Source organism: Papio anubis, chromosome 7 (assembly GCF_008728515.1).
Source record: "Papio anubis isolate 15944 chromosome 7, Panubis1.0, whole genome shotgun sequence".
In the NCBI taxonomy this organism is placed as follows: Eukaryota; Metazoa; Chordata; class Mammalia; order Primates; family Cercopithecidae; genus Papio; species Papio anubis.
In genome coordinates, this window is record NC_044982.1 from 61,069,796 (window position 1) to 61,082,372 (window position 12,577).

The 12,577-nt window shown below is 39.6% G+C and overlaps 1 protein-coding gene across 4 annotated transcripts in view; it reads left to right on the forward strand.

Annotated features, from left to right (window-relative positions):
* The first annotated feature begins 113 nt into the window (after positions 1 to 113).
* Positions 114 to 12,577, forward strand: part of MIS18BP1 (MIS18 binding protein 1) — a 55,961-nt gene continuing 43,497 nt past the window's right edge. The window contains exons 1-5 of one of the 4 annotated variants that reach the window (XM_009211475.3): positions 235 to 492; positions 606 to 712; positions 6,237 to 6,871; positions 11,549 to 11,662; positions 11,906 to 12,387. In XM_009211475.3, the coding sequence (XP_009209739.2) occupies positions 6,328 to 6,871; positions 11,549 to 11,662; positions 11,906 to 12,387 (1,140 nt within the window). In that variant the 5' untranslated portion in view covers positions 235 to 492; positions 606 to 712; positions 6,237 to 6,327. Of the gene's footprint in view, positions 493 to 605; positions 713 to 6,236; positions 6,872 to 11,548; positions 11,663 to 11,905; positions 12,388 to 12,577 lie in introns of those variants that run through there. The other 3 variants (XM_003901748.5, XM_021941174.2, XM_021941175.2) reach the window with 3 other exon arrangements.

Genomic DNA, 12,577 nt, shown 5'->3' on the forward strand with positions numbered 1-12,577 from the left:
GCTCGCGGCCCACCGCGTGCGACGTCAGCCTTGCACCGGCAGAGCTTCACGGGAGGAAAAGCGGGATTCAGGGTGGGCGGGTGCCCTGCGAAGACGAAACGAACTTTGAGGAAAACTAGAGGATCTCGCCCCCTGCCTGTAACAGCTTAGGGTCGCCTACTTTTTGTGGATACACTACCGTCCACGGCGTGCGGAGGCCGCCTGCAGTTTTCTAGCGTCCCTGTGAGACGCACGGTGGCGCAATTCCCGAGAGTGCCAATCCCAGGCCGGCTGGAGGGCGGGCTCTTCAAATTTGAATTGCGGACGTGTTGTGTGAGAGTATCTCGCGGAGGGGGTAAGCGTCGCTTGGTGCCCGGCCGCCGCGGGCAGGGGCCACCGTGGGCAGGGGCCACCGTGGGCCTGAGGCGCGAGCCGGGCGGCGTCCGGCCCTCCCTCCGCGCGGAGCCGAGCCGGGACTGCGGCAGTCTTTCCCTGCCAGGCCCTTCACCCAAGGTACGTCCTCCCGCGCCCTCCGCTAGCCTCCTGCCGCGGGTCCCCGCCGATGGTGGGCGTCCTGCCCTTTAAACATGTAGGCTCACGCAGTTTATTTATTTATTTATTTGTAGATTTCTGGCTTTGGTACTGATTTTACAGCTTCGCACTCGATGTTCACTTGTTTTGTGTCTACTGTACTTAAGAGAGTAGAACACGATTGCTCAGATTTATTTCGATGGTAAGCGTTCTAGGTCTTTGTTCTAAAATAACTTCTTCTTTTTTTTTTTTTTTTTTTTAAGAATACCAAGTGGGAAAATTATATGCGTCAGTACCCAACTCTTCCCCTTGGGACCCCAGGAACCACAGGGCTATAGAAGCAATTGATCATTCAGCTTATGTTTTGTTCTGGTTAAATTGCATGCTTGTTGCAAACAGCTTTAGATGTTAGTAAAATTATTTAGAAAATGGTCGGGCGCGGTGGCTCACGCCTGTGATCCCAGCACTTTGGGAGGTCGAGGCGGGTGATCTTTGAGCTCAGGAGTTCAAGAAAATGGTAGGCCGCTTCATCCTGCCCTTCGAAGATAAACACTGTTTACAATTTGGTTCACTGCTTCCAGAGTTTTTCTCTATGCTTGTTTGTGTTTTATTTATTTATTTAATTTTTTTTTTTTTTACACAAATGCAATTATATGTTGTTACTTTCTTTTTCAATTTAATATTTCTTGGACGCTTTTCCGTGTAAATACATATATATATATTTATTAAATACATAGAGTAAATTGTATGGGTGTGGTGGAATTTATTTTGTCCTTTATTGGTAGACATCTGGGTTGTTTAATTTCATTTTATGCTGCAGGTACTGCAGCATGAACTTCCCTGTTTAGTGGCTGTGTAGACTATGTTGCCTTTTGGTAAAGAACTTAAGCTATGGAGTCGGGTAGAATCGGATCCTCTTTCTCACTGTCGAGTGACCTTGGTCAGGTTACTTAACCACCTTATACCTTAATTTCTCTTTTTTCAAATTTGGAGTAATAACAGTACTTAACTCTTTCGAGTTGCTGTTAGATTATATAGTGACTGGCATGTAAATATTCAGTAAATAACGGCTATTATGATACATATATATTTGCATTCTTATGCAGATGTTTCTATAGGAAAAAACAAGTTAGAAGTGGAATTCCCAAGTCAATAGTATGCAGACTTGCATTTTGAAATTAATCTTTACCAATGTGATATGAAAAAAAATCACTGTTTTAGTTTGCATTTCCATTTATGAGTAAAATTAGATGTCACTTGACTCGTTTGTTGGCCTTTTTGTATTCTATTAATTGCATTTCATGTCCCGTGACCGTTTTCTGTTTTGTACATTTTTTAAAGTTGATTTATTAGGTCTCTTTGAATGTTATGTAAATTAGCCCTTTGTCATATGTGCTGAGTATTTTTTTTCAAGTGTATAATTTGCCTGTTAACTTAAAATTCTATTTTTCCCCTAATTCTATGTCCCAGTTTTGGTTAGTGTGCTCTGGGATTTTTGACCCATTCCATAGTAATAGTTATTACTGCTACCACTACAGTAAATTCTTACAAGAAGTTTCCATGTCTTTTTGGGAGGAGGAGGAGGAGTTATATTCAGGATCATATACATAATTGTTTAGCTTCAGTTCTGTGTTTATATGTGTCACTTGTAACTGACTGTCATATGTTCTGAGAAATACATTCTCAGGAAATTTTTGTCATTGTGCCAGTATCATAGAGTGTACTTATAAAAACCCAGGCTATATGTTATAACCTATTGCTTCTAGGCTTCAAACCTGTACAGCATGTTACTTTACTGAATATTGTTGGCAGTTGTAACACAATGATAAGTATTTCTGTATCTAAACATACCAAAATATACAAAAGGTACAGTAAAAATAAATTTTTTAAAAAAAAGGTACACCAAAACAATTTTATGGGACCACTGTATATGTGGTTTGATGTCATTATGCAGTGCATCACTGTACTATAAATGCTTACGGCCAGACTTTTTTTTTTTTTTTTTTTTTTGAGACAGAGTCTTGCTGGAGTGCAGTGGTGTGATCTCCGCTCACTGCAAGCTTCGCCTCCCGGGTTCACACCATTCTCCTGCCTCAGCCTCCCGAGTAGCTGGTACTACAGGCACGTGCCACCATGCCCAGCTAATTTTTTTGTATTTTTAGTAGAGACGGGGTTTCACCATGTTAGCCAGGATGGTCTGGATCTCCTGACCTCGTGGTCTGCCCCCCTCGGCCTCCCAAAGTGCTGGGATTACAGTTGTGAGCCACCACGCCCATCCTGGCCAGCCCTTTCATCCAATGGTTTTCCCATTCCTGTGTCTTTATGTTGAAAACAATTTTTTTCCCCCAGTACATCAGCATTTGTCAGTTTTTAGAATAAGTTTTAAGGATTAGATTTTCCAAACAACTTTAAGCAGTTAATGAAAACGGAAACATACTTTCTCCAGTCTGAGAGGAACTAACAATTTCTTGTTGCTGACCTCCATCTGTTAGTCAATATGCTTGGCTTCAGGACAAGCTGTTCTCTCCTCCACTTGAGGGATGCCAGTTATTAAATCTCCACTAATGTCTGTGTTTCATCAGAGGCTGATTTCTTTGTTTTGCTCTTTTGACTAGGAAGGAAATGGAGCTTCAGATCTGTCCTGGATGGATTATCTAGACCCAGTGGTGTTCTTGTTTATCTATTCCGCAAAGCCTCTGTGGTCAGAGGGAATTGTAGATCATTTTTTTTCTCTGCATTCTCTCTTTAACAAACCACTGGCAAATACTGACTGCTTTTTTTTTGGCTTATATTGAGTTGCTATTTATCACACGATGGGAAAAAGGTCTCCTAGAGCAACTTTTTGTGTCTTTGGAAGGGGAAGTGGAATTTGAGGATTTTTCAGAATCTTGGCTACTCACCTTTATCCTACTACTTGCCTGAATTGGGGGCAGGGACATTAGGAAACAGTAAGCTCTGTTTGTTTCTTGTAACCTTTCAGTGTGACCACAATTATCTGACTTTAAATGAAGACATTTCTGCATGTCCATTACAGATTGGTTCTGTTTTCAGTGCTGCTCGCTTATTTGCAGTTTTTACTTTCTGTTTAGCATCTCATTAGGCTCTAAGGAATTTAGATTGTGTAAACCTGAACATTCTTTGCCGTTTTGCTTTGCAGTTTTCCAGTTTATTGTTGTTGTTGTTGTTGTTATTATTATTATTATTATTATTTTGAGACAGAGTCTCACTCTGTCGCCCAGGCTGGAGTGCAGTGGTGGTACGATCTCAGCTCACTGCAACCTCTGTCTCCTGGGTTCAAGTGATTCTCCTGCCTCAGCCTCCTGAGTAGCTGGGACTACAGGCATGTGCCACCACATCCAGCTAATTTTTGCATTGTTAGTAAAAACGGGGTTTCACTGTGTTGGCCAGGCTGGTCTTGAACTCCTGACCTCAAGTGATCCTCCTGCCTTGGCCTCCCAAAGTGCTGGGATTACAGGCGTGAGCCACTGTGCTCAGCCAAGTTTATTCATTTTTTATTTTGAGAGATTGTATAGCTTTATTGCCTTTCTTTGAAATGAACAGCTAAGCCAGACTTGGTGGCTCACACCTGTACTCCCAACACTTGTGGGAGGCCGAATTAGGAGGATCACTTGAGCCCAGGAGTTCAAGACCAGCCTGGACAACATGGGGAAACCCTGTCTCTATAAAAAAATGCAAAAAAAACATAGCTCAGGTGGTTCATGCTTGTAATCCCAGCACTTCGGGAGGCTGAGGCAAGTGGATCACCTGAGGTCAGGAGTTAGAGACCAGCCTGACCAATATTGTGAAACCCCGTCCTACTGAAAATACAAAAATCAGCTGGGTGTGGTGGCATGCACCTGTGATCCCAGCTACTTGGGAAGCTGAGACAGGAGAATTGTTTGAACCCATATGGTGGAGATTGTAGTGAGCCAAGATCACATCACCGCACTCCAGCCTGGGCAACAGAGCGAGACTCCCTCTCAAAAACAAAACAAATAAGCAAAAAAAGAAAAAAGAAAACATAGCAGAGATGCAGTGGCACACACTTGTGGTCCCAGCTACTCTGGAGGTGAAGGTAGGAGGATTGCTTGAGCCCAGATTTCGAGGTTGCAGGGAGCCCTGAGCACACCACTGTACTCCAGCCTGGGTGACAGAGACACTGTCCCAAAAATAAAACAGAAATGAAGTGAACAGCTAATATTATAACTTCCCAGTACAGAACCCCTGGAACTAGCACATCATAAACATATACATGCATGCATTAATATGTATTTGCAGGATTCATATTCTGTGGAAGAATTACAGTGGTTTTTAGGAGCTCCAGACTCCCAAGATAGCCTTCTTTGTTGACTGTTGTAATTTAGGAATATTTTCCTTCTTTTTTTCTCTGTTATCATAAATTATTGGATTAAATAATGCTTTGTATACTAATTGCTTATCTCTCACAGAAGTAGCTGTAGATAAAGATACTTGATATTTTTTGGTCTGGCTATGTTAGAATTTTCTGTGATAGGTTTTTTTTGTGTGTTTATATGATGTTAACTAATTGGAATAGTTATAAATTCAGCTATAAGAGATGCTGTAAATCTAGACTAGTAAGTTCCAGGGTCCTTGGATTGAAATATTTTATTTATTTACCAAATATTAGTTAATGCAACTATATGGTTCCTTACCTAGAACCTTAATTTCTAGGTGTGAATAATACAATTTATGCGTAAGAAACAAGTTGCAGCCGGGTGCAGTAGCTCACGCCTATAATCCCAGCACTCTACGAGGCCGAAACAGGCGGATTACCTGAACTCAGGAGTTTGAGACCAACCAGCCTGACCATCATGGAGAAACCCCGTCTCTACTAAAAATACAAAATTAGCCAAGCGTGGTGGTGCATACGTACAATTCCAGCTACTCGGGAGGCTGAGGCAGGAGAATTTCTGGAACCTGGGAGGCGGAGGTTGTGGTGAGCTGAAATCCCACCATTGCACTCCAGCCTGGGCAACAAGAGGGAAACTCCGTCTCAAAAAAAAACAAGAAAGAAAGAAACAAGGCTGAAACTATGTAAACTCAAGTACAGTATTTCTGCTAAAAATTCTAAATAGCACTACATTAAAAGAAATCAGAATGAAAATAATTTACCATTTATTTGAGGATTTTTCAGCTAAGACCTTAAAATGTAAATGCTCTAGAGCATAAAAAATCAGGATTGGGTATTATTAAATAATTGATTTTTTTTTTTTTTTAGCTTTTATTAGAATAGATCATTGTAGTTGCTGCCTTAAAATATAACTGCCTAAAAGGAAAAATTGTATTTGTGGAACTTTATCTTTTGTAACCTAATGTATTGCTATTTGCATGTATCTTTTATTTCATTTTGTTTTGTTTTATTTTTTTTTATTTTGAGACGAGGTCTTGCTCTGTCACGCAGGCTGCAGTGCAGTGGCACGATCATTGATTCCCTGCAGCCATGACCTCCCAGGCTCAAGTGATCCTCCCTACTCAGCCTCCCAAGTAGCTAGGACTACAAGTGTGTGCACCATCACACCCAGCTCTTTTGTTAAGGAGACTTTAATAAAAATAAAATCTTAGTCTGATTTGTGAGCTATAGATTATCTAGTATTGTTATGAATCAGTTAAACATTTTAAATAGTATAATGTTGTGGAAAGCAAATAAACTTTAAACATTTTCTGCACCAAAGCGTGATAAAGACTGATTTTACATTGAACTACAGGTTTCTGTGGATCACTTCTGAAGTTCTATATGAAAATTGTGCTTAAGTGAATTTTCTGTTAGAAGAACTTGGTTGCTACTGCCTTGTCAAGATGATTGCAACACCTTTGAAACATTCAAGAATTTACTTACCTCCAGAGACATCTTCTCAAAGGAGAAATCTACCCATGGATGCAATCTTTTTTGACAGCATTCCTTCAGGTACACTTACTCCTGTAAAAGATTTGGTGAAATATCAGAACTCCTCTTTAAAATCGAATGGCCATAAAAAGAATCAGTTCCTAAAAATGACAACTTTTAACAATAAAAATATATTTCAATCAACTATGCTAACAGAGGCTACTACCTCTAACAGTTCTCTTGATATCAGTGCTATAAAGCCCAACAAGGATGGATTAAAAAATAAAGCAAACTATGAATCACCGGGAAAAATATTTCAAAGAATGAAAGAAAAAGTACTGCGTGACAAGCAAGAACAGCCACCAAGAAACAGTAGTTTGTTGGAACCACAGAAAAGTGGAAATAATGAAACCTTCACTCCTAACAGAGTTGAAAAAAAAAAATTGCAGCATACCTACCTATGTGAAGAAAAGGAAAACAACAAATCATTCCAGTCAGATAACAGTTCACTAAGAGGTTAGTTTTATGTGTTAGCTAAAAAGCTGTAATGTCTTAAGTGTTTAATGTTTCAGACACTGTTTTTGGTATTCAGAATATAGCAGTGAACAAAATGGACAAAAATCCTTGCCCTTGTGTAGCTTACATTCATGTGGTGGAAAGACATAATTAACATATTAAATAAGTAATTTTTATGGCATAGTAGAAGAGGAAAAGTGGAAAGAGAAAAAGCAGAATTCGGATAATGGGAAGAGTTGGAGGGGTATTTAATTTTCAGTGGGGTGGTCAGAGTAAGCTTCAATAATTTGAATTTGGGAATTTGAGCCCACAAAATTGAATATGATGATAGATACGGGTATCTTGAGGAATGGGGAAGGATGATCTAGGCAGCTGTTACAAATGCCTTGAAATCGCATTCCTGACATGTTGCAGGATTAGCTATAAAGTTAGTGTGTCATGGAGCGAGTAGATAGAGCTCAGGAGGAAGGCATAAATAAGAGTGGGTCAGATAATATAAGGGCTTTATAGGTAAATGTAAGAGTTTTGGCTTTTACTGTGAGCAGAATAAGCCATTGGAGGGTTTTGAGCATGTGAATGACAAGATCTAACTTACGAGGTTTTTGTTGTTGTTTTTTAATTAACCATTGTGTACAATGACTTATGTTTTTAAAATATCATTCTGGCTGTTCTGAAATAGTTACTGCAGTAAGTCAGATGACAGCCAGTGTTGGCTTGGTTCAGGTGTTAGTAGTGCAGATAGTAAACGTACAGATAGTAAATGGCTGGACTCTGGCTGTGTTTTAAAGGTAGAGCCGATAGGATTAGCTCATAGATTGGGTGTAGAATGTAAAATAAAAAGATGTAAAGGATAGCTCCAGGGTGTTTTTTTGTTTTATGTTTTTGGTTGTGGCCTAAGCAACCAGGAGGGTGATTTAACTGAAATGGGACAAACTGAAGGAGGAATGGAGTGTGAGCTCATTAACTAATATTTTTGTTATGTTAATTTTGATAATCTCTATTAAAAATTTAAATTTAGGTAGGGTGTTGGAAAAAACTAGTTGGAATTTAAGGAATTGATCAAGGTGAGAAAAGTACATTGGGGCATCATTAGCACCTAAATGGTATTTTAAAAGCAATGAGATTAGATGAGGTCATCAAAGAGTAAGTATAGAAAGAAAACATTCAAGATCTGGGTCCTGGGGTACTCCAGCATTTGGAAGTTAGAAGAAAGATTAGAAAGGCCGGCCGGGCACGGTGGCTCACGCCCATAATCCCATCACTTTGGGAGGCTGAGGCGGGAGAATCACCTGAGGTCGGGGTTTCAAGACCGCCAGACCAACACGGAGAAACCCCATCTCTACTAAAAATACAAAATTAGCCAGGTGTGGTGGCGCATGCCTGTAATCCCAGCTACTTGGGAGGCCGAGGCAGGAGAGTCCCTTGAACCCAGGAGGCGGAGGTTGTGGTGAGCTGAGATCATGCCATTGCTCTCCAGCTTGGACAACAAGAGCAAAACTCCAGCTCAAAAAAAAAAAAAAAAAAAAGGTAAAAAGAAGAGTAGAAAGGCCACTGAGAAGATGGTGAGGAAGAAGTAAAACCAAGAGAGTGATACTGTGAAAGCCAAGAGAATGAAGTACTTTAAGGTGGGAGTTGACAGCTGTCTGATGCTCCTAATTGGTCAAGTAGGCTGAGATTCTGCTGCTCGATTTAGCAATGTGAAGGTCATTGGTGACTTTGATGGAGGGCGGCTTTGGTGGAATGGTAGCAACGAAAACATTGCGTGAAAGGGTTCAAGAGAGAATGTGACAAGAGGAATTGACAATGGTGAACATAAACAGCCCTTTTTTTGAGGGTTACAAAGAAATAATGGCAAGTGTAGTTTAAGGTTTTATAATTTTTAATACTTGGTGAAACGCAGCATTTTTATATGCTGTTGGGAATAATGAAGTAGGAAGAAAAAAATTGAAATTGCTATTATGATGCCCTTCAGTAGTTGAGAGGAAATATAATCCAATGCATCATTAGAGGTTTGACCAGAACACGAACAGACCAATTGTTAACAGAAAAGAAAGACATTTACACAGATGTTGGTGGGTTATTATTGTATGACTTCACAAATAATTTAAAATAAGAAGTAAAGTCATCAGCTGAGCAAGTATGGAAAACAGGTATTGAAGTTTGAGGAGGTAGCGGTTTGAATAGTTTGGGAGAGGCCTAAATTTGATTTCCTGGGTAACGCAGAAGATCTGTTTAAGATTTGTGGACATGGGCCGGGCGCGGTGGCTCAAGCCTGTAATCCCAGCACTTTGGGAGGCCGAGACGGGTGGATCACGAGGTCAGGAGATCGAGACCATCCTGGCCGACACGGTGAAACCCCGTCTCTACTAAAAAATACAGAAAACTAGCCGGGCGAGGTGGCGGGCGCCTGTAGTCCCAGCTACTCGGGAGGCTGAGGCAGGAGAATGGCGTAAACCCGGGAGGCGGAGCTTGCAGTGAGCTGAGATCCGGCCACTGCACTCCAGCCTGGGTGACAGAGCGAGACTCCGTCTCAAAAAAAAAAAAAAAAAAAGATTTGTGGACATGAATTTAAAAGGGAACCAGTAAATATGGCTGTGAGTTTTCCTTTGGCCCTGTTTAGCTGCTAAGGTGCTGGTGTAGAATAGGGAGGGAGCTGTATTTAACTGGGTTGTAGTTTTGCCAAATAGAATGAAGTGACAGAAGGACAAAGGAGGGTGTGTGTGAAGGAGTCACGATGAAATTTAAGCTGATTAATGAGGGCAAAGGATCTGAAGGAGATGAGGGATTGTGAAGTGTACATTTTGTTTGGATAATCACTGGATTTGAGAGAATGATCTGGAAAGATGACACTGCAACAATTGAAATTGAGATTTTAATGAGTTTCAGTCGTTGATAATGAAAGAGATTTTACTTGTATTATCTCTTTTAATCCTTTCAACAAACACTATGTGTAGATACCCATTAGTGGTCTATAAATGGGGATTATAAAGAGAGTAAGTCCGCTTGCTGTATGTCTCATAGGTAACAAGTGATAAGTTGATAATTGAATATAGGTATCTCTTAGCAAGCCCGTGCTCTAAACCACTACACAGTAGGTTGTGGGTATACTGTTGCATTTCCAAGACAGTGACATATTCTAACACAGAGTTTTCTAAGGAAATTTGGGGGTAGAAGTGGGGAGACTTACAGTCATCTGTTTCTCATATAGCCTGGGAGAAAAGGAAGAAGCAAATGAAATAATGCATATTAAAGTGTTCAAATATAATAAGGTAGCATTTGAGAGTAAGAAATACCTGAGTGTTTTGAGAATCTGGTGACCCTTTCCCCCAGAAAATGTAAACACAAATACAAATACAAATTTTGTATATAGTTTTAGAAACCTTTTAGAGAGTCTGCATGAACTTCGGACTCCCACATAAGTGGATAAATATAACTTGTTGCATTTGATTGAATTACTACTGAATTGCCTTGCCATTTCCAGTAGAATGAGTTAAAGATATAGAAACTTACTGTTTCTTTTTGTGACACGTTGTTATAATGAAATCTTTATGTTAAGATTTCTGAGACCAAAGTGGCATACTTATTAAAACACAGTCACTACCAGTCTTTTCTTTTTTTTTTTTTTTTTTTTTTTTTTTTTTTTTTTTTTTGAGACGGAGTCTCGCTCTGTCACCCAGGCTGGAGTACAGTGGCGCGATCTCCGCTCACTGCAAGCTCCGCCTCCCGGGTTCTTGCCATTCTCCTGCCTCAGCCTCCCGAGTAGCTGGGACTACAGGCGCCGCCACCTCGCCCGGCTAATTTTTTTGTATTTTAAGTAGAGACGGGGTTTCACCGTGTTAGCCAGGATGGTCTCGATCTCCTGACCTCGTGATCCGCCCGTCTCAGCCTCCCAAAGTGCTGGGATTACAGGCTTGAGCCACCGCGCCCGGCCTCAGTCTTTTCTAGTATAAGATTTAAAATTAAACATATAAGATAATTCTTCTCAGGCTCAAATTTTAAGTCTATTATCATCCCCTTTTTGTGTGAAAGAAACTACATTCGAGAAACATTAAACTTTAAAGACCTAGGAGGTAAAGCAGAATAAAATGTAAGCAGTGCTATTAGTTCTTATTTGTCTAGTTGAGAAACCTACAACTTGTGAGCGTTTGAAGACCTACTAAAAATTGTCTAAAGGATATAAATTATGGCTGAGTCTGCTGTTGCATCTCAACATTTTAATTTTTAAGGAGTAAGTTACAACTCTTCGACTGTCGACTGTCTTTCATGCTTTAGAAATTCACAGCAACCAGAAACAGAATCGGAATTTTCAAGACTGGGTGAAACTTTATATTGTAATCTTAACATATACATATCCAATTTGTGGCAGCACCAGAATTCCAGATCTCTAGGTTTCTAAGTCTAATACTTTTGTCTAGAGCTGGCAGATTGTGTCTTGGAGAAGGTTTTAAAAAATTCTTCCTCACCATAATGTTGGTATAGAGAATGGGGTAAAGGTATTAGAAGATAATACAGCCAAAAATATAAAAATGTATGTAACTGTCATATATTGCGAAAGTACTATATTGATCTGATCATTACTAAATCTAAGTGTCTGTATTTCAAGAATTTTAAAAGATGTTTTTTTCTTAGTAACTAATACAATTCAACTTCTTCTTTCTTTAAAAAATAAAACCTTAGCCTCAGTCCAAGGAGTTCCTCTAGAATCATCAAATAATGATATTTTCCTCCCAGTCAAACAAAAGATTCAGTGCCAGCAGGAAAAGAAAGCACCACTGCACAATTTAACTTACGGTAAACTATTTTTGGTTTGTTTTTAGTTTGTTACTTAAATATATAGTTAAATGTTCTAGGTAATTATTTTCCTTGTGTGGGCATTAAACTTTGGCTGTAGACAAAAGCTTGAATCGTAAAAGAGACACTCAGAAAGACTGGGCAGGAGGGTGGAACATTCCTAACCTAAATTTATCTCTTAGTTTCCTATGATCCTTATATAATTTTTTTGTTTTGTTTTGTTTTGTTTTGTATTTTTTGCAGAACTTCCAACTCGGAACCAAGAACAGGAAAATTTTTTGGCTACAGAAGCCCCAAGCAAGAGATTAACTAGAGCTCAGTTGGCTAAACAAATTCTTCACTCAAAGGAGAATGTAGTTGCAACCACTGGGTCCAAAAAGGACATGTTTGTTTTAGAAGGCATTGATTCTGCTGATGAACGATTTCAAAATACTAATGCTGAGACTCTTGGTACTAATTGTGTTCCTATTAAAAATGGCAGTCTGTTAATGGTTTCTGATAGTGAGAGGACAACAGAAGGGACTTCACAGCAGGAAGTTAAGGAAGGAAATGACAAAACAGTGCCTGGGGAGACAGGTCTTCCAGGTTCCACAGAAGATACCTGTAAAATTGTACTTGCAACACCAAGACTTCATATAACAATACCTCGGAGGTCAAAAAGAAATGTTTCAAAGCTTTCTCCAAGAATATTTCAAACTGTTACAAATGGAGTTAAGAAAAATCAGGTGGGAAAACTTTTAAGACAGATATTTATTTCTATTTTTGCCCCATTCTTCAAGAGCTTGAGCTTTTAATGTTCTCTCATTATTTTTTTTTTTTTTTCTAGCTAGGATTTGAACCTGTATGCTTCATTATTAACAGTGTCTTCGTTATCATATTTTATTATTTACTGCAGTGACAGAGTGACATAGTGAA